This window comes from Plectropomus leopardus, chromosome 23, assembly GCF_026936395.1.
Source record: "Plectropomus leopardus strain MGB_pleo_1.0 chromosome 23, ASM2693639v1, whole genome shotgun sequence".
NCBI lineage: Eukaryota > Metazoa > Chordata > Actinopteri > Perciformes > Serranidae > Plectropomus > Plectropomus leopardus.
This window is the reverse complement of record NC_142198.1, coordinates 6,743,481-6,765,890: the sequence shown is the minus strand read 5'-3', so window position 1 is coordinate 6,765,890 and position 22,410 is coordinate 6,743,481. Positions and strand designations below refer to the sequence as shown.

The window sequence follows — 22,410 nt, the reverse complement described above, 5'->3', positions numbered from 1 at the left end:
CTTTAACGTGGTATAATCACTCAATTACCCCACGGAGCTTTGCTGTTATGGGCGGCCCTGCCTGAAGCCTACCGATGTAGGCTAATACTCTGTAAAAACCTGCGCACTGAAACACACGGGCAAGACAGCCTTCTATACTTGAGATATTGATATCTCTACAGTGGCTGGATAGATTTTGCCACTCAAATATCATCTGAAATCTGCCTTTTAATATTTGTAAAAAGAAAATGTTGGTTTATATTAAGAGACACAGGCTCAAGACTCAACACGACGACCTGTTGTGGACACTTGCAAGTCTTTTAATGACATGCGTGTGGCATGTTTTGATTGATGTCTCTTGATTTAGCTGCCTAGAGTTTGTCTGACTCTTTGTGGCAGAGTTTGGGCAAAATGCTAACAGCTCCACGCGAGCTCCATTTACTTCTCTACACTTTACACACTTCTCTCCAAAATTACATTAAATTATGGTAAATAGGTCAAAAAGTCAGCACCTGATCTTAATTCATCTTTGGCCATTATGTAATTACTTTACATTCCATTGCTGCTTTGCAGGGCAACATGGGTTCCTCTGCCATATTTTAATGATGCACTCAAATATTGGCCAGAAACTCATTTTAAGATATTTCTCAACATTTCCTTAATGAGACGAGATGAGCAAGAACACACTCTCGTCCACAACAAGGCTTTTAACGACATAATACACCAATATATTTTGGCGCACTAAAAGCGAGCCAACAAGCTGTCAGCTGAAGTGGGTAAATGTAATTATAACTACCATTTCCTTGTATGATTTGTGAAAATCTAACAACACTACAGGCAGTGGAAGGACACTTTGAAATATGAGATTTTTTTTTTAATTTATTAAACTGCGAGTAATGAATCAGAGATGAGCTTGCCTCACTGAAGCTGCCAACACCTGAGACAGTCTGATACACAGTCACAGCAGCTGTCCTGATTCAGCTCTGTCTCGCAGAATCGGCAAGATTTTTCCTTAAACATGAGTAAAGACAGAATTTTTGTGACACCCAACTCATGTCCTTTCCTTGAATTCCTCCTTGAATTAATGCCTTTTGTAATGAAGGTCCTCTTTCATTAAATGCACCCGTGTCCTTTTCTGTCCTGCGTCCTTTTTGTCCTTTCCCATTCATTGTCTAAATGGATAAATCACATTGGTAAACATACAATGCCAGCACAGAAAAATACCCTCAAACAATCTTTCATCCTATCGCCCTATATTCCCTTACAGGATCCTGATCGCTGCTGGCGTTCTGGACTTGCAACAGGCAGGAAAAACAACCTTGACCAGGCGTCAATACACCTTCACCTCTCAGTAAATACAATGTCACAGACATAGTCCAAGGTAAAATAAATGGTGGCAGAGGGTAGTGCAATATGTATGACAAGAAAATAACTAACAAGTCCAGCCAAACCTCAAACCTGATGATATTCTTAATAGCAAGCAGTGTTGACTCAAGGCGAAATAGCTGGGCTATTTGTCTGCAATTTGGCTATATTATTGTTGAAACGGTTTTGTAGATGCCTACAAGAATCTGAAATCTTAAAGGTCCAATGTGTAGGATTTAGCAAGATGTATTGGCATAAATGGAATATAATATAATAAGTCAGTATTCTTCAGTGTGTAATCACCTGAAAATAAGAATTGCTGTGTTTTTGTTACCTTAAAATGAGGCATTTATATCTGCATATGGAGCTGGACCTTGTACAGATTGCCATGTTGAGCCGCCATTTTTCTACAGTAGCCCAGAACGGACAAACCAAATATTGACTGAAGAAAGGGCCTTTGCATTTTTGCATCGGCCAAGTTAGCAGCCCCTCCACAAAAAGATCATTGGAAAAACACTGATTAACTACTTTATTCAGTATTTACACCACTTTAATTCATTGTATCATCATCATTGTATCAATTCATTTTTGAGAGGAAGGAGACCTCTGTGAATAATTTGGCTCATGGTAAAAAACTCCTGAACATGTGGATCAAAAGTTATCAGAGAAAAAAGCTGAGCACAAATTAGCAGGCGCTGGAGTAACATCCTGTCCGCAATATGCCAAACAGTGCCCGAGAAACACTGATTTTTAACGTGAAACTGTTTTATTCAGTATTTTTACCAGGTCTGTGTCTTCTGGAGAAGAGGACACCTTTGAAGATAATTCAGCTCCCAATAAAAACATACTGAATGTCTGGATCTGAAGTTAGTTAGAAAAAAGATATTCACAGATGCGCAGCCACTAGGCTAGTGGTCCGTCTCGCACATTCCAAACAGCATTTGAAAAATGACACTGATTTGTAACGTGACAGTGCTTTATTCAGTGTTTTTACAAGTTTAAATCACCTGATATGTTTGTTTTGGAGAGGAAAAGATCTCTGCTGATTATTCGGCTTCCACTAATAACTTCCTGAACAATGAACATTGAAGGAATGCTAACAGGGAGAAGTCGGCTGCAGTCTGCAGTTCTCACCACAAGATGCCACTAAATTCCCTTTTTAAATGAATATCAGGCTTCTTACAGGGTACTGAATCCAGGTTTTAATTAAATGGAAGATTTCACACTTTCTTTGACAGAGTAAAAAAAAAACAAACTGCACTTAAAATGACTTAATTATTCATAACAGCTTGTATTTTTACTGTGAAGACAAAACAAACAAGCAACAAGTTTCAATGTCACTTTATTTAGTTGGGAGGACTAATGGTAAAGATAGCATGTCACGCCTTGCACCTTTCTCTTTAACTGAAGCTAACAGCACCTGTGCTCACATTAATTGTCATTTTGGTTCCAGTCTGCAGCCCTGAGCTGTGTACAGCACAGTGTGAGTTTGTTCATTGAATCTTTAATGTATTTTCTGTGGGCCTCTGTCTTGTTTCTTGTCTTGTACTGCAGACAGAAATGAGGGGAGGAATGCTTTACTGCGCTCACACAATCACTTTGTGTGCAGAAAACAGGCTTTCCTGTCCTTGCACAGGCACAAATCAGAGAGAAAATTTGACGAGGCTGGATGAATGATACTCAAAGTCAACAAAAGAGATAGTTAACTTTATTTTTTTTTCATTTTTAGAATAAGCAATAAACCTCAACCTGGAGGCCTTTCTGCCTCTTGTGTGAATTTTATGCTGCACTGTGGAGTAATGTGGCGTTATTGTGCTGGTGGCACCGTGAGGCTGGCAAGCCTTGTTCTGGGTAAGAATACAAAACCCGCTGCATCTGGCTTCATCTAGCTCCACCTGCCTGGCTGGTGGAGTTTGGATGGCAGACAGTTTCACTGTCTGTGTAACCGCATGTTGGATGGTTGGCTTGTGTTTGGACCACTGACTGACTGGCTTGAGTGGTTGTATGAGTAGCTGGAGTCAGAGTTAATCATGCACAGGTTGAGTTGTTGTCACTGTTATTTGACCCTAATGTACAGAGGACCAAGTGTCTGATAAGGACATTCAGGCATCTTTTCAGTGGTTCAGCTTAAGTTAAATGACGGAAAAGAACTCTCATAGGTTTATCTAAAACCTGTGCAAAATAACTTTATTCTTTGTAAAAAATAAATACATAGGTAAATAAATAAATGAATAAGTTAAATAAATACGTTTACTTAATACCAGTGCAATATAAATAAATGAATGTATGAATAAATAATAATTTTACTTGCCATTAATGGTATGTAAATAAATAAACATTTGTATGAATCTACTTCATTCCTTTACTAACTTACTCATTCCATGCTAAATAAATAAATAAGTAAATAAATAAGTAAATAAATAAATAAATAAATAAATAAATAAATAAATAAATAAGTATAAATTCCTGCCTGTTCTTTTTCTGTCTGTTTAAAGAGGTGCTATACAACAAAATAAATACATAAATAAATATTTGTGTGAATTTACTTCATACCAGCGCTAAATGAATTCATGAATGAATCAATCAATGAATGAATGAATGAACGAATGAATAAATAAAAACTCTCATTTTTTAGCCATATCCGATATATATGTGTAGGTTTTCAAACAGGCGTTGCGGCCATGGTTGCGGCACGAGACGCAAGGGGGCGCTCGAGCTGCCCTCAGAAAGACCCTAAAACACCCCTTGAAAATTTTCGGTTATAAGAATTTAATTTTTTTTTTCAGCAAATCGTGCGTATATGAAAGAGGCCCCTTCCTGAATAATTCACATTAAAATGTAAAAGTTTTAGTAACCTCACGCAAAAATGGACCCCAGTTGATCCCGTCTTTTGATTGGTTACTCAAAGCACGTGGGACGTGAGAGGGCGTTTGGCTGTAGTAACCAAGTTTGTTTGCCCCCAAGCTAAACCACCGACAAACTTAACTAGCTTCGAGCAAAAATATGGTTTTCACGGTGTTTGTGGTAAGTCATGAAATGACTTATTGTTTCGTGACGATAATGCGACCGCTTAATTTCATTTGGCACAGCGCCATATCGACAGAAAAAAACCCGAATGTGATGAAGGTTACTACCGACCATATGTGACGCACTTACTTTATTAGGAAATTTCGGGATGCTTTACGGAACAGCGCCGGCTTTATTCCAGCTGTTGTGTGTTTTTGACGTTGCCTGTCACCGCAGGTCCAAACAAGTTGTTTTTTTGTGGCTATTTCAGCTGAAGACACCTGCGGAACAGGAGAGGAGAACCACCTGGCTGTGCTGGCCTCCATGAGGACTTAAGAAATGGACATTGAGGCCGTGACAGTGTTCTTCTGTGACCAGTGAGTACATGTTTATTTGAAATGATTATTAGCCGGCAATTATGGACCTTAGTGCAATTGTGTCACTGCTAATGTGTGTGCAAGCTCATGTCCCGAGTGTTTTGTTGGTAACGTTAATTTAGCAGCTAGCCTAAACGGTGTGGGCTCTTTCTGTGGTATGGCCTGGTGTTGCAGACAGTTTTAAATCAGCCCAGTGTGCACTCTTTTCTCTGTTGATAGTGATGGTTGTTTGGTGGTAATGGTTGTTTTGTGCTGGCAACTTAACATTTTTATAGCACATAGATTTGAGGTTGGTATGAAGGTGTAAGTCTGATGTATTGATTTGTGCTCTTGCCCTTGCAAACATTCTGTGTGGCTTCTGACTGCGAAACTTTATTTGCAATCTGTTACCATGGTTTCATAGGATTGTGTGTGTTGTTGGTGTAGCTCTGTCTCAACAGTCACCATGAGGCCTAAATACTGACCTCGGGGTATTATGCACATGAATATAATGCTAGTTTGATGATGTGAATCAGCAACACGGAAATTACTGGTGGTATTTTCATTTTTTTTTGCAGATATGTCAATGTTCATGCCAGTTTTCAGACAGATTTAGACAATATAGGCTATTAATGCTCTTTAAGCACTGGGAATAGAGCTGACAAAGTGATTTTGATGAATCACCGGCACATTTTACACACTTTTCATTTTTCATTTTTAGGTAATTTTGGCAGTGTTCATACATATGGCATGCACTCTGGCAAATTTGAGTATTTTTGTTTAATCTTGAAATTTCCAGCTCAGCCCCTATAATAACTTTTAAATGTGTGTGCTCCACTGAAATCCTTTCAAACTGCAATTTTTGATCCCACAGCCATCAAAGCATAAAAACATGCATTGTATTATTTATTCTTTATTCTGTGTTTTTGCCTTGGAATTTGTCATTTTTGCTATTTCCATCTGATGACGTTATCTTTTTTCACCAAATTTGGTATATGGAGAAAATACATGCTATTCCACGAGGTGTACTGTCACAATAAATGTTGCTGCAAATCATCAACATATCTCAGGCTGGGATGAAAACAAAATCTACTTTGCATGTAGTAAATTAAAAACAATGCATTTTTTTGTTTTTTTTTTTTTTTTTTAACATCTGAAACCAAAGTGGCCCTATGACCTGGTCTTTTAAGGCCTAAAATTTTGAAAATTATAGTTGATGATTGAGTATGATTTTCAGAATTGTCAACAAAACAGACTTTACTCTGTACTCTCTACTTTTTATTAAACTGACACGGAGAGGCTGTGTTGAGGATGTATTTAGTGCACTGCAGGCACCACCAGAGGGCAGTCTCTAAGTGTGGAACAGGTAGCTGAGCTTAGAAACATGGCAAATGCGAGTGGTTGGGATAATGTTATAAGACTATAAACAGCCACAGGGGCAGAGAGAGACTGTGGAGAAAACATTGGATTTTCACATCTAACTGAGTAGATTAAGTTGTTTTTTTCCCTGACCAAACCAGAGCTGGTGTTTACTGCTTTTGAGTGGACTAACTAACTACTCCAATAACAAGACTAAATGGGTTTTGATTTATTTTGTTTCTATATAGTTTAAAAAGTGTGCTTCATGATGACTTAACAAGGCAATTAAGCGAATATTTTTTAAGTAAAGAGGTGGCATCGAGGTGCAGTGGTTGGCACTGTGGCCTCACAGCAAGAGGGTTCCAGGTTTGAACCCACCAGTCTACTGTTTGTATGTTAGTGTGAGTTTCTCTGGCGTTTCTGGCTTCCTCCCACAGGCCAAAGACATACAGGCTGTGAATGTGAGGGGATGTTTGTCTCTATATCTTCATGTGTATTTGGTGACCTGTCCAGGGTATGTCCTACCTCTCATTCTGTGTCAGCTGGGATAGGCTTCAGCCCCCCACAGACTCTTAACAGGATAAACCATTACAGCTACTGATTAAATGAATAGTTTGGAGACAGCTTGAATTCAGAATGTCAGAGAGAGCATGCAGAATGTAGCAAACTTGCAGGTGGGTAGGTAGTGCCACACAACACTAATACCGTCATATTGTCATTAATGAACACTCTCAAGTGCATTACAATGGAGTTCTGCGCCCTTGTTCAGAAGGGCGTATTTTGTGTCTCATTATATTCTGTATTGTAACACAAAAAAATCCCTGTGTTAGGTGTGTTGTCTCTTGCCATTGGTGGACTTCATCACTAAAAATACTATTTAGAAAAATGAACGTAAGTAAAAAAACATTTAACGGCTGTTTCAGAAACAACTACTAGTAGCTATGTGTATACATCTAAATGGTTTATAGTTTTTTTTTTTTAAAAAAATTAGTCTGATCACATTTTTGTAGTTTGTAGAAAATTCCACAGAACAACTGCAATCACAGGTGCTATTTACTGCAAATATTCACAGTTTCAGGAGGAAAATTGAATTTCCCGTTTGGGGATTAATAAACGATATATTATAAGTAAATAATGAATGAATGAATTTATGAATAAATAAATTAATTTAACCAAAACAAATAAATAAACCACATAAATAAATAAATACATTTAGTATTAGAAATAAGATACATAAGATACATTTTTCCCTATTACCCCCAACTTAGTCCATGGCGTACAGGCTGAGGATCAGTGTGAACAGTTTGTTCAATATTTCACGACAAATTGTCAACATAATCAACTGTTGCATGGTAGTAAAACATGCTAACCATGCATTAGCATCCTGGTCCAGTCCCACTTGCTGTCACCGTGAGTTTCATTTGCAGCATCAGGGGAGGCCAAAGCTGCGGATACTTGCATTATGTGTTCATTAACGTCCCCCACAGAAAATCCCTCCATATCAATCCCAATTTGGGGCCCATTTGTCTCAGGCTGGTGCCGGTTAACAGGCACTGACTGACACAAAGGGATGCTGCATTATTACATTATTTGAGGCGGCACAGTGCAGCTGAGGCACAGTTTACCTGCATCTAATCCACAGCTGTATCCAGGGATTTAGAGGTGAGCGGGGGGGTAACATACAAATGGAGCGGCACCTACAGACAGACACAGACTGGCTGACACAAACACAGTTCAACACAGTTCATAAAACACGTTAATGACAAACATGCACTTCTCCACCTCTTGTATCAGCTTTGACGTGGCTCCATTTGTGTTTTTATAGATGCACTGTGTGCGTTTTCCCTCTTTATTGGGTTTATTTATGTGTGACACAGAGTCTAGGCAGGACACACAGGCTAACATATAAAGCCATAATGTAGTAGCACCCCAGGCTCCCTCCATGCAATTGCTAATGTTGAGATGACAAATCCTGAGCTATTTGTCATATAGCTCTGCCTCCCTACAATCTTTCTCTATACAGCACAGATGCTTGAATGTATATGATAAAGTTTTTAGTGTATTCCCACCATGCATCATCCCCAGATTCCTTCCTTAGCTTTCTCCCTGAACATCAGTCTTTCTTTGTGAATTAGCCGTGGGCTTTTTGCTCACTGTATGTTTATCCCTGTTGTGACTCAGTTTGCTCTTCCTGTCTCTGTACTCATCCCCTCAGATCTGTGCAGATTGTCTGTCCCATGCGAATGTATATCACGCGAGGCTGCAGCCTCCCACACTTCCTTCTGTCCTCACCTCTTCTTCTATATCACTCTATCTGCACTTGTCTATCCATCCTCCAGCCTGCTATGCTCAGTACAGACAAACATAAAACAGGAAGGATAACATGCAGCTAAATGCTGATGTATAAATGGACCTGGAGGCATCAAGTTGTTATGTTTTTGAAGTACTGTTGCTGCTCTTTGACTCCACCAAGAATATTTTCGGCCAGTTATGCATGTTAATTGTGCCGCTCTTTGCTTTATTGCAACATACTCCACCCAGGAATGGTTGGAGCGCTCATTCAGCAATTACTGCAAATAACACCATCCAAAACATCAGAACAGCGTTGCTGAGGAAACATTGTGCCCACTGGCTGCCCCAGTGAGTAAAGGGCTCAATTTTAGCCGCAGACTCCCTTTAGCAGAACTATGTTATCACTGTTTGCTCTGTTAGCACTGCTAGCAGTGTCAGCATGGCTCTTGGCTAGTGGTGCAATGCCATGGCAATTGTATCTCACATCATTTTTTTATTGTATACCTCAGTGAAAGAGAAAGCTGTGTTTGGGTGTTGTCCATCTATCCAATTCTTCTGAACACAATATCTCAGAACACCTTGATGAAATTCCTTCAAATTTGACACAAACATCTACTTTGACTCAATGATTAAGTGACTAGAATTTGTTGGTCATAGCTCAGATTTCAAGGTCATTGTGACCTTCTTGTGACAGCAATATCTCAAGAACACCTTCAGGGAATTTCTTCAAATTTGGCAAAAACTTCCACTTGGACGTGGGTCGTTGGATGAACTGATAAGAATTTTGTCAAAGGTCAGAATTCAGTGTGATCTCACAATGCATGTTTTTGGCTTTAATGCGGCAATTGTGACAAAATTTCAGAAATATATATAAATATAAATATATATAAAATGATGACGTTACAACATTTTATGTCTAGAAGGTCAAAAGTCAACTTCATGACGACATCGTGATGTAACTTGACCCTAAACTTCACTGATTCTCAGAGGCTTACAACTGATTAATTTTCTCAAAAATCAACTGGGTAGTTACTGGTTAATGGGTGTTCTTGGGCCATTGAAAGTAACATGAACTGTCACTGACATCCGTAGTTTGGATAACTGACTTGCAGAGAAGTCACATTGCAGTTTTAGTAGGTGGGGTGTACTGTAGTAACTGTTTCGTAACACTTACAACAGGGAACACGTTGGAACTGGTAGCAGAGACTGTTGCAAAGTTTCCTTGTGGGTGCTTGTTGTAGCCACTTGGGATTTCAGAGTTGACCGTCAAAGAGCAACCAGATTCACAAAAACCATTTTAAGATGACATTGATCTCCAGTTTGTCCTTTTTGTTGGGTTTTCTGACAACATATCTCATAACCATTAACTGTCATAATACCTACTTTTATTTACATTAAATGGAGTATTTTATGCCTTTCCTTTCTTGCTGCTCCTGTGGCATTTTGCAGTCCTCACTGCACCACCGAAATCTGAGTATTTGTGAGTTTCTCATGGGGAGACACTCACTGTATGATCAGTCATGCTACCTCAAAGTGGGAGTTTTTTTTAAGTAATTGCTTCCCATCTGTTTCAGAAAAAAAACCCCCATAACAAAACAAAAAATGATGTTTGGTGTTAAGCAGGCAGCAGCTACAAGAAGTTTTTAACTGGCTGTGAAACAACAACCTACACAAGCATAAGAGACCATTGTCCACAGGGTCCGCCAAAATCATTTCAAAATTAAAGTTCCTTGTAGTCCCTTTAAGTCCTCAAAATTTAAATGGAAACAATTACAAACAATGATATGTGTTAAATGCTACTATTTTGCCATGTAAATACATACGTTTATATGCATACAGGTTTATGTGTGAGTCACTTATCTCATTTTAGAATCCAAATGTCTTTGTTTCCTCAGAACAAAAGGGAGGAGCCCCTCTCAAAGAAATGCAATATTGCTATCATTAACGTCGACTGATAACAGGATGGAGGAAGGAGGCGGAGAGAGAGACGGAAAAAAAACACCCTTAATCAGGGTTATTGGAGCCAGAAATAACAAATGAGCCAACACGCCTTTACATAATGAGCCTGAGATTAGACTGAGAGACAAAACAGGACCAGTCACCTCCAGAGTGTCACAGAGAGAAATAAAGAGGGTTACATGGGGAGTGACGATGGGAGGGGGAAAGAAGATGAGTAATATGAAGAGGAGGAGAGAGATTAGGAGGGGTTACATTTAGAGAGAGGGAGGATGGAGACACAATATTATAGAAATGTAGTGCGGTAAAGTGGTTTATAGTGCTTCTGCAATATTTTTATGCCAAAGTGACAGTAATGCTAATAATAGCATGCTAGAATGCTAACTGTGACTGACCAACAAGGAAATTATGTTCTTGATGTACGGTCATTATGCTAACATGCCAAAAGTTCCATATTAAATGTTAGCATCTTATAATGTTAACTTCTCACAGTTAGCAAATTTGATAAATGTAAGCATGCCAAAATTCTACCATGCTAATTGCTGACTGCTAAACATGAGGACTTTTGTTAACATCCATCAGTCACTAACACGGCAGTGACAAAGACTTATTTGTACCTTTGACTCCTGTCTCATAACTGTCTGTAAACAGTAGCGACAAAACTAGAAAAAAAATTACCTTGCGAGGTATGGTTCCTGAATTACTATTGTGCCATTAACTCAAATCAAATTCAAATTGTGCAGAATCTTTATTTGATAATGCTGCATTTGTGTTTACAGGTAGTGTAGTGTTAAAGGGGCTTTATGATACATCCACAGCATCTGAGTTGTGATTGTGTCTACACGGCTTTCAACATGGAGGTGGTTGAACTGACAGCTAATTGAGCTAACAGTGTGAACAGTGCAAACAGCACCTACAGTGGAGTCCCAGGAATGAGTCCTAAAACCCAGAATTCAGTTAGCATTTCGGTATATCCAGTTTGGTCATGCGACTGCAGTGTAGTTAGTTGATAATCTAACGTTAGCTTTTCACTTCTGGTGCTTACATTTAGGCTTCAAAAATTCCAAAAGCATTGTTAATTTGTGTAGATTATCTTGGAGAACAAAATGATTAAGTAATATAAATGATATTTTGCCACAGCTCTTATTTTCTGAAATGCAATGGAAAAACCCTGTAGGCTTTATGACAAGGGAGCCAGTGCAAATAGTTGTTCTATGCTATATTATTGCTCTGAATGTTGTATATAGCCCCTGTAAAGGTCTCTGTGCTATAGCAATAAAAAACTTTGTGAAGTGAATTGAACTCTGTGACATTAGCAGACAGCAACGGGCCAGTCAGTTGGGGTGAAGAGATGGAGGTTGGAAGGATAGATGGGGGGATGGAGTAGAGAAAGTGAAGGGAAGGGCAGGCTGGAAAACAATGCTGCCCCGTGGCTGGCGATCATGGTGTCACCCTCAGAGGCATTTGCCGATGGAAACTGACTCACTCAGAAAAACAGATTCATGTCCAGCCACCCGTGGATTGCATTGGCACAGGCACACATGTGCACGGACACACACAAATGTCGCACAAACAAGTACACAAACTGTCCCTCTTTGTTTCATTGTCACTCTGTGTCTCTCTGTCTTGGCCAGTGTTCCTGTCTGTCTCCTTGGCGGTTCTGTTCTCCCCCCCTGGCACTCTCTGTACCATGTCTTGGCTCGTCTGTGCCGAGTGATGTCTTCATCGCAATCGACCAGCGTCTGTTTCTCTACGCCCCGGTAAACCAAATCTCTCCTCCATACCAGTTTCCATCCTCTGCTTGCTTGTTGAAACTGTGTCCTTTTCAGGCTGCCAGGCTTTCCCACAGTCTAGTGTAGTGGTTCTGAACTGGTCCAGCCACAGGGCCCAGATTTCTACTTAGTCATTAGTATATGTTCAGAGAAATCAGTACATATTCAATTTTAATTGACAAAATGTAAATAACACATGGGCTTATAAACACGATGAAAAAAAAATCACCTTTTTTAAAAAAAAAAAAAAAGAAAACATGCTTTCTTGCTCTCTTAAAATTTTTGGTGATTTTCTTTTTTCTTTTTGGTCTTTTAAAATGTTTTGCAATTTTTAAAGAAAACATGGCTTCCAACCTGCGGGCCCGCCAGAATAATTATCACCAAAAATGACGCCATTTATCACAGCCAGAAACTGTAAAAACATAAATTATCATTTGATTTTCAAATTTTAGATGTCACTTGAGCACATCATGTGGGACGAACACTCACATTTACTCAGAGTCACTCAGGGAGGCGCATGGAAAAATAATTGTGGTTTTGAATAGGGTAAAAAAAACTCAGCTCCCCCACCTCTGATAAATAAAGTATAGTCCCTTAGGCACAACAAAACAAAACAAAAAAACAGACCAAATAATACCAAGAACTGGACAATAAAATTCCTGACCCCCACCCCCCATCACTATACAGCAGCAAACCACACTTCAAAATAACAGCTCTGTGCTGCAGTTTTTCTTTCCCAAAAAAAAAGTGTGCTTTTGACAAACTTGACATAGTTGCATGTTACTTGTGGTCCTTTCAGAATGAGCAGCGTCCCACTTTTTGCTTGCGACCCACCAGTTGGGAGCCACCGGTCTAGTGCACCGTCTGGCTCAGTGCTGGCTCGGTGTGTGATTGAAGAGACGGGGTTGGAGCTGGGGATTGTGGGGTAACTTCCAGACAAGGTGGAGGTGTTTGGAGAGAGAGGGGTGGGGGACGCCCTTGGGAGGGGAGTTTGGAAAGATAACCATGGTGCAGTGAGAGGACAGGACAAGGAGAACGCGAGGGAGATAATTACGTTATTTAACAGCTCAGGAAACTGCAATACGGTAGGGATAGGTGATTGAGTGTATGCGTGTGTGCGAGTGTGTGCGTCGGGGAAATCCTGCAGGGTTTTCTCTTCTCATTCCCTGCTAGGCCAGCAGAAACGGAGAGGGAGAGACCAGTAGCAGGTCTGCCTACAATAACAGAATCCCGCGATCATTTTACATTTGCTTTTTCAGGGAACGCTGACTGCTCCGGGGGCTGAGGCACTGTTGCTCTGCTGTCATCACATTTTAATTCAAACCTTGTACAACAAACAGGAGAGGAATTATTCTTTCCCTTTTCTTTTTTTCTTTTTTTTTTCTTTACAGCAGTGTGGGCGGTCTATCAAGGGAACTGCTCTTGGTAATTCCTCACCAGTCCAGTCTAGCGCTGCTAATGGAATATAACTCTAAACTAGCTGAGTAAGAGAGGAGAGGCGGGATTTAGGTTCAGATGTTTTGACCTGGCCTGATTATCAGGCTGAACTTCTATTTTGGAAGGGAGATGTAATTCAGTGGTGTAGTTTCACCGTGTCACTACATCTTTGGCCACAGGCTGATGAAAATCTTGCCATGCTGCCAGCTTATCACCAGTGTTGTTCTGCCTGGGCATCAACAAATATTCCCTCTTGGACAAGAGTTTGAGCGGAGGCCAGCAGAGAAGGTATGCAGATGTCAGATGAAGTCAGAGGAAATACCAGCACTCTCAGAAGATTAAATTGCAGGCTAAATTTGATTCTGGTGTTGCTTCTTGTAATGGCTGGCACAAGCTTCTTGAGTGTTTGAGTTGAGGGGGGTGTTGTCCTTTTTTTAGCCAGTATGGTGTTTGGAGATTGAAATCATAACTTTGTGAGAGCACTGGGGAGTTGTGGTAAAAATGGCAGCGCAGTAACAGTGGGTCAAATGAACCAACACCAAGCTAACATCCATTAAAAGAGTATGTGAAGTGTTAATGTATTCTTCTTTGCTATCCAGAGAGACATGACTTACATGGACCTCACCTCTGATAAATGTTTCTAAAATTGACTTTCAATCATTATCACGTGCAGGATTGTTTTTAAAATTGACACGTTTTGTCTTAAAGCTGAGATTTTAGCCTGTAACTTATTTGCAGTGACAAGGTTCCTGCAGCTGAAGGCATGTTAGATGTTTATTGTAACAGAAGACATTAGTTTTTTGGTACAATTAACCTACTTCAAATGTTGAAAAAAATATGTAACACTTTCTTGGCTTGACAGAAACAGGGGTAGAATGTGATGGGGATATACCCGGAGCCTGTTGGTGGGTTTTCTTGGCAATTTTGTGCATCTCACTCTGTATGTAAGATTCCACTGCTCTGGATACTATCATGCCGAGTTTGAAAAACATTTTGCAAAATACGTTGAGCCTCATACATCATCTAGTACCGGCTTCAGCCATGCCATGAGGTCTTGGTTGAATAGTGAATTTTGTTGAGTTTGTACTTCTCATTTCATTCGGGGTACAAAGACAGCTAGCTAGCAGACAGTGGATTTTTGCTCCCAGCATCCTGGCCAAAAACAAAATATGGGTATTTTTGGTGTCACTATCCTGATCTGCCTCATGTTAGTGCAAAGGCTATTGGGTAACAATATATTTGTTACCAATTGTTTGTTGTTAAAAATTCAGTATCAGAAAAAGACTACTTCCCATGTCTTAGCATTTTCAAGACTTTGAAATATCAACTCAAGACATCTTAATAACAACAAAGGCCTTATTTTTAGATTAAGAAATTCAGTCCATACCACAACTTGGAACAACAGTGGCGAACAATTTTGCTGGGATCGCTGTCAGAGTGATTTGTAGAATAATAGAAAACACTGACAGCTGTTAGCTTTTCCTTTTTTGACTTCCTGGCCCTGGTCAGTATGCACAGGGGGGACCCTCCCCGTGGCCGAAGTTGATACTCCAAAGCCAACCCCTGCCACTCCACTCAGGGACCAGATGGTCACGAGGAGTTTTAGTATCAGTAAAGTACAGTAAGGTATTACTTACAGTAAAGTATTTGCACACAAACTGCTAACTCTACTTGATAATTTGCCACTCTAACCCTCTTCTCTGCTTGGTTCGCTCACTTGTCCACTTTCACCGCATTCACATCACTCTCTTGCACTGCCACACTCTCACCATGCACACACACACATACAGATGCCATCTGAAGAGCGGGAAGCTAGAAATGTCACCTCGCTGCATTCAATCAAATATTCATGGGAGCTTAGTCCAGTGTGTGGACTCTGTTTTTCCAACTCTTACAACACTGCCAATCATTTCCTAAGCTGCCAACACAGCTGGGATGTACAGCGCATTCTTGGTGCCATTGCTTATAGAATATTATTGTGTATTAGTGTAGATACTCACCTTGTTGTCATTATAGTTACAGTCAAAGTTATTGTCTTGGTGTGGATGCCCTCAAAGGTTCTACAGCTTTGCTTGCTGCTCTGTTAGGCTAGGCTTCTGCACTGCGGTGCTGGGAGCAAATACTAATGTCAACATGCTCACAATGACAATGACATGATGTTCAGCTGATATAATGTTTACTATGTTTTCCACTTTAGTTTAGCATGTTAGCATGCAAACATTTGCCATGGGCTGTGTATTGGCAAGAATCTGGTGACACTGCTACGGTATTATGATACTGCGGTAAGCCAGTACATTTGGACTTTTAAAAAAATCTAACTTTAGAAAAACTGTCTCTGACTCCATATATGGGTGCATGTTCTTTGCAAACACCTTTAGTTTGACCTCCAAATAAAGTGATGGACTAAACTGTTGCCTTGTTTACCTGTCTGATCTGACTGCTAGTCCCATGCTCTATAGGACTTGACTGTGTCGTGTATGTGCAGTGTACGTGATACAGTGTGATGCGTTCACAGATATATGGATGATGTGATGGCAGTGACGCAGGGTCCCGCCTGACTCAGACTGTGTCACGGCATCTATACGTCCTTGTCATAGCTGAAATCACAGCACTGACAACCACGCTTAGTTTGTCTCTTTAAGCCAACATCACATCACAGAAGGTGGGATGGGAGAAGAGTGGGAGGGTGTAGTTGGGGAGGGGGTGGGGGAACCTCAGCTCTGACCCGGCCCAGCTCAGCCTGGCCTGGCCCGGTGCGGTACGGGAAAAGTGATGGAGAGAATAGGGGAGACAGGGGGGAGAAAGGAACTTTGAATCAGAGACATGGAAGGAGGGATCAGAATGACAGAGGGGGAGGAGAAAAGGGAGGGAGAGAGAAGAGCAAAGGGGAGGGTTTAGGGAAATAGATTTGAGAGAGCGAGAAGAGAGAGTGAGCGAGGGAGTGTGTGAGGGAGGGAGAGACAGAGATCATGTGAAGCACGCTGCCAGCGTTCGCTCGGCAATGCACTGTGAACAGGGACAAGCAAGAGAGAGAGTCTCACACACACACACACGCACACATGTCACACACCCTCACACCCGTACACCTTCACACTGTGCCGCTCCTCCACACATACGCACACTTCCTCACACGTGTGCGCTGAGCCAGAGAGGTGCCTTGTCCGGGAGACACACTTTTTCCCCCGTCTCTCTCACACACACATGGACACACACTGGACTCTACAGAACCAGACCGGACTACTTTCACCCACCGGAGACTCTCGCATGAGCGGCGGCAATCTACCGTAAGGCACGGCTACCTGCCAGCCCTCCCCTTCACCTCCTCTCCTCTCCTCTCCCTCCCTCCCTCTCTGTCTCCCTCCATTCATTCATCCCTCGTTCTCCCAGCTGTGAGTCGGCACGCGTGGCTGAAGGACACAGCGCTGCGCTCTGCTGTGGTGTAGCGCGCCGCTGAGAGAGTTGGAGAGCCAGATTCTGATAGGGGGGATAGATAGACTCACCACGCTCCCTCCCTCCCTCTCTCTTTTTCTGTGTCCCCGTCTGTCTCTCCATCCCGGCGCTCTCTCGTTCATGAATGTCACCTCTATCTCTGGGAAACGCTGGATTCATCATGTCTTTTTTTTTTTCTCTCAGGGTGCGGGTGAACACAAGGGGTGATGCCAGGAGAGCTTGAGAGACAGTGAAGCTGCACTCCGTCCGGCAGCGTCCATCTGCACCCCCCCTTCGTCTTTGTCCCAGCTTGCGGAGCTGATACCTCAGGTCGAACACTTCTTCTTCTTCTACTTCTTTCGCTCTGACGCTGTTTCGGTGGGAGAAATTTTACAGGTGAGGGACAGAGAGAAAAGGAGCGGTGTCACTCCTGCTATTTCGGAGAGTTGACAGTCGGACGTTTGTATTGGCCGTGGCGTCTGATCTGTGGGACTGAGCGGGTTAAGAGGACTAAACGTGATTTTTTTTTGTTTCCTGATGTGGAGGATGGTTTTGTGGATGACTCCTTTTGGACAGGGATAAGTCGAACTTCATTGGAGCTCCAGGAGGGGGGTAAGGGAACACTCGGATTGGGACAGAGGCAGCAGGGCATATTGCTGGGTTGGATAACAACATGACTTGTCCCAACAGAGGGACAGTGACGTACAAAGGCTTCACCTAAACCTCCTCGCAACCAGAAAACAACCTAAAGGACATCTAAAGGCTCAATTCAAACCTCAAAAAGCGTCGATTTTTCACTTTTTGGTGGGCCTTCCAGGGATCCACCATTATTTCCTCCACCTCCTCCTCTTTTTCTGCCTTCCTCCCCACTTCGTCGGCCCATCCTCAGAAGCCCCCTCCTCATCTCTGTCCCCCTCCCTCAGCGGTGCTCCGTCGCCCTGGGTGAGCGGGCAGGGGGGTGGCCCACGGTACCCCCCGACACCTGGGCGCCACCGAGCCGTCAGAGGCTGGTGAGGCGGCGGCAGGGTCAGCGCTGGGAAGATGGCTGCTCTAGCCAGCTCCCTCATTCGCCAGCGCAGGGAGGTCAAGGACCCCCAGGCAAACCGGCAGATCGCCAGCAAGCGCAAGCCCTGCCCGAAGAGCAACAAGTCGCTCTGCCAGAAGCAAATTCTTATATTAATATCGAAGGTTCGACTATGTGGCAGTCGAGGGAGAAAAATGGAAAAAAGACCAGGTGAGTCTAAACACGCCTTCCAATCAAACTCTCCACTTTCTTACTCTTTCCCTGTTCTCTTCTTCTTTGCTCCATTTTCAGCCTCTACTGGATAACTGGATTTTGATGGTTGACTTGCCAGACTACAGATTAATCCTCAACTGTAAAGCCTCAATAAAGAACATCCCCAGCCTGTAATTTCTAGTGCAGGACTTAATCTGAATCTGGGAAGCATCCCAGCACATCTTGCTGGTACACAACATGTCCTGTATTTACGGTCGAACAGGAAATGGACAGAGTCAAATCCAGCTTAATACACACAGATTTGTACCACTGACCAGAGGCATAACCTAGCCTGTGTTGTGACTGTTGTGATGACTTTGTTGAGGAGCATGTCAACACATCCACACACACGCCGCTAATCTGCAAGCACACAGCGGACTTGGCTCGAACATACGGTGATTTACTGTGATATAAAAATGTCAAGAGGCGCCTCATTTGCAATTCTGGGGGCCATTACTCTACCCGTGCTTCCCTCCAGGCAAGTTACACACAGTATGCCCTAATTTGTCTTGTGTGTTAGCATGTTAAATGTAATTGCAAAATTATTCATTGGAGCTAAATGAGACACTGACACTATTTGTGCGATGAGTGGGTCTGTGCCACATATGTTGATGATTTTTGACAATATGAGCAAAGAAAAACTGAGGAATAATTTGTCCATAGTGTTAAAACTGGAACTTGGTGATGGCAAAATGCCTTACAATAATATGGATTTTCAGAGGTTCTGTGCTTGTGGTTAAATGTTTTGGATCTGTTCGGAAATACATGAATAAATTTAGATCACGAGAGAAAGGGCTGAACAGCAAAGACAAGCACTCACCAGGGGAGCTGGCCATTTGTCCACGAACAAAATGTACTATTGTAAGTCAGACCACATTGGTGCTATGATGGATTTTGAAGTAATAATATTATAGTTTTATCATTTGTCTTTTATCAAAATCTATTGAGTAAATTATCGAATAGTAATGAATAGTTGGGTTTTGGGGGGGTAAAAGTTTCTTTGAGGAGTTGTATCCTTTTTTCTTTTAATTCAGTTATAGTTTGGTCTCAGGTTGGGGAAAAAATATTTGCGTTTTCAGACCCAGAGGTGGCAGTTTCGACACCTGGAGGCAGCCCGCTCTGGGGCATCATTCATTGTCTCAGCTGAGTCGGGCACCCATACCAACTTATTTCTTCTGGGGTGCCAAGTTTGGGCCAGTTCTGGGCCAGGTCACTTTCGATAACAACTAGTAATGGAGTTTCGACAGCCGTAATTCAGCCAGTTTATTGGGCCTGATTATGGGATGTCATTCATCCATAGTCTTAGCTAAGTTGGGCAACCAGATGCGGCTCGACTCTTCTGGAAAGCAGAATTTGGGCTGATTTTGGGCCTGGTCATTTTTTAGTAATGGCCCGATAATGGCAGTTTTGTTAGCTGGAATCAGGCCAATTTTTTCGTCCCGGTTCTGGGGCTTCATTCATCTAGAATCTCAGCCAAGTCAGGACCAGCCGGACACAGCTCTACTTATTTCTTCTGGAGTGCCGAGTTTGGGCTGATGCAAGGCCAGGTCATTTTTGATAAAGGCTCAGGAATGCTTGAGATGGTGCCAGTTTATTTGGCCCTATTCTGGGACATCAGTCATCCCGTCTTAGCCAAATCCAGCAACCGGATCCGGCCCGAGTTATTTCCTCTGCTGTGCTGAGTTTGGGCTGATGCTGGGCCGGGTCATTTTAGCTACTGAGGGACTTTTGCCCCATTCTGTTTTCAGGATTTCTAAAAATATGAGATGTGATGTGATCTAAAAATATGATACATGTGATGTAGTTAACACAAAAGTACATCTTATTGTGTAAGGAAACCACCTTTATATTCATTATTTTTTCCATACTTAAAGCGAATAAACTAGACTGCATTTTTCTTTTTTTTTTTTTTGGTCATTCATAAAATACACTGAAAATGTGGAATATATTGCTGTTTTATTCATTTGAGTATTATTAGCACCATCACTTCTTCTTCAGGCAAACAGGTTTGTCAGTGAAACCTGGTCCAACTTTATGTGTAGTGGGGTGGCAACTATGGATAGATGCAAACGTCTGATGGCTGGCTTGTTGTACTCAGATGTCATATATGGTCTGAAAAATCTCCAAAAAAATCTGAAAATTTGAGTCTAAAAAGTCTGGCATTTTTTGAATGAAAAACGTCTAGTAACCCTCATTTGTTTGTCTACATTCTCATTTGTAAGTTACTGCACTCTATTTTACATAGATCTTGGATCGCTCTATACAACAGTATGTTATGTATCTGTGTATTTCCTGAATGAGCTTGTCCTCACCTCACCACTCTGCATTTCTGCTTGTGTCCCCTTCCCCACTTCTATGCACAGTCTGTGTGTCCTTTTCTGCCCCGTGCAGTTGTGTTTGTTGGTGTGTGTGTGTGTGTGTGTTCTGTGATATTTATTACCTTGGCGTGCCAAGTTCATCATGGTAATTACGCGGGGAACCTCTAACGTGGGAAGCAGCATCTGCCATAGAGGCGGCTGCTCTCTATATTGTAATTACGGTAGTAAAGTATGTTGGACAGGTTGTGGCGGTGCCAGCTCTTTGGGAAATGGCGACGCGTGCGCCATGCCAATTGTTTGAAACCAATATCATCCCAGTGGCTTCAGAGCTTCTCACACACTGATGGATTTATTATGGTAATCGCCCGGCCGAGGTATGGAGGCTGTGGTTAGAGACGCATTACCAGCGTCACCATTTTAAGATGTGATTTACAGGGGTCTGTGTTAAGTACCATGTGTGGGAGTGTGCATCTTCATCATTCTCATCGTGTGTGTGTGGTCAGCATAGGGAGGACACTAGTGACCCCTGGCCATGAGTGTATGTGTGCTGGTGTATTCTCATCATCTATGAGTTCCTCCCTCCTTTTCTGAGCTTCAGCCCGAGGCCACAGTTGACCCCTGGCCAGCAATAAACGACGAGAATATTCCTGAGCCGTAGCCTCCACCTCCTCCTTCTCCTCTTCCTCCCCCTGGCAGCACTTCAGAGCAGCCTGCTTACTGCTTGCATTCACTTTGCCTCCAACTGGCTTCCATTGTTTCTACTGGCATCATTTGGCCGCTATTGGCTTATTCTGCATCCTGTGGCTTATAGTCTCTAGCATTGTTTTGTATTTTGGTTGGTTCCCATTGTTTTCTGATGGCTTCCATTGTCACATTGGCTTCCGTTGACTCTGGTTACCATCCCTTGGCTTCTGTTGACTTTTGTCAAGCTCGGAATTTACATTTCTCGTATGCACACGCTTGAAAATAAAAAAAAAAAAACAAAAAAAAAACGAGGACGATAAAATTCCAGGAACTACCAGAGGCTTATAAATAAAACTTCCACCCAGATCTCACTCCAGACACCTGATAACAGTATGACATATTACAGCATCCGTGCGTGTACAGGCATATGATTTAGAATGCAAGACGAACACCACATCTTTACTGTGATACTGCACAGGGACAGCGTGACAGTATTATGGATGCAGCCATTAACAGCCATTATAATGTTTGCATCTAGCTTGAATGTCAAATGACATCTGAGACAACGTGTGCGGTTACACCCAAGTTGGTATTTGTTTCCTAAAGTTCCCAGGCAGGCAGAGGAACACTCAAACTGCAAAGCACCAACGCAATATGATAACCCTAAAGTTGCAAGTTACACCATTGTGGAAAGTGCCACAGTGATCAGGCAACTTTCTGGGTCAGTGGTGTATCATCAGACATAAACCACTGGTAATATAACCTGTCTTGTGGCTTTATTGTTTTCCCATCATGTTTGCTTACAATATCTAGCATAGATTAAACTGGCCTCCACATATCAAAGTAGTGTTATTCCCGAGCGTTCTTAACGTTTTTCTTTAAATTCTCAGTCGAAGGTATAGTGAGACCTTGGTTCCATTAGAGCTCTAACTAACGATTACTTTCATTGTTGATTAATATGTTGATTATTTTCTCCATGAATGGATTAGTTGTTCGGTCTATAAAAGTCAGAAAATGGTTAAAGTTGTTGATCAGCGTTTCCCAAAAATGACGTTCTCAATGTCTTGGAACTAAAGAAAGGTGTAAAGAAACCCGAAAATATTCACATGTAAGAAGTCGGAATCACAGAATTTTGACTTATATTCAAAAATGTGTCACACTGACTAATCCATTATCAACTT

At 41.8% G+C, this 22,410-nt stretch overlaps 1 protein-coding gene across 3 annotated transcripts in view; it reads left to right on the top strand.

The window, feature by feature from the left end:
• Positions 1 to 4,267: 4,267 nt before the first annotated feature.
• Positions 4,268 to 22,410, top strand: part of fgf11a (fibroblast growth factor 11a) — a 111,648-nt gene continuing 93,505 nt past the window's right edge. Inside the window, exons 1-3 of one of the 3 annotated variants that reach the window (XM_088073350.1) lie at positions 4,268 to 4,368; positions 4,622 to 4,727; positions 17,156 to 18,185. In XM_088073350.1, the coding sequence (XP_087929476.1) occupies positions 17,993 to 18,185 (193 nt within the window). In that variant the 5' untranslated portion in view covers positions 4,268 to 4,368; positions 4,622 to 4,727; positions 17,156 to 17,992. The other 2 variants (XM_088073351.1, XM_042512263.2) reach the window with 2 other exon arrangements.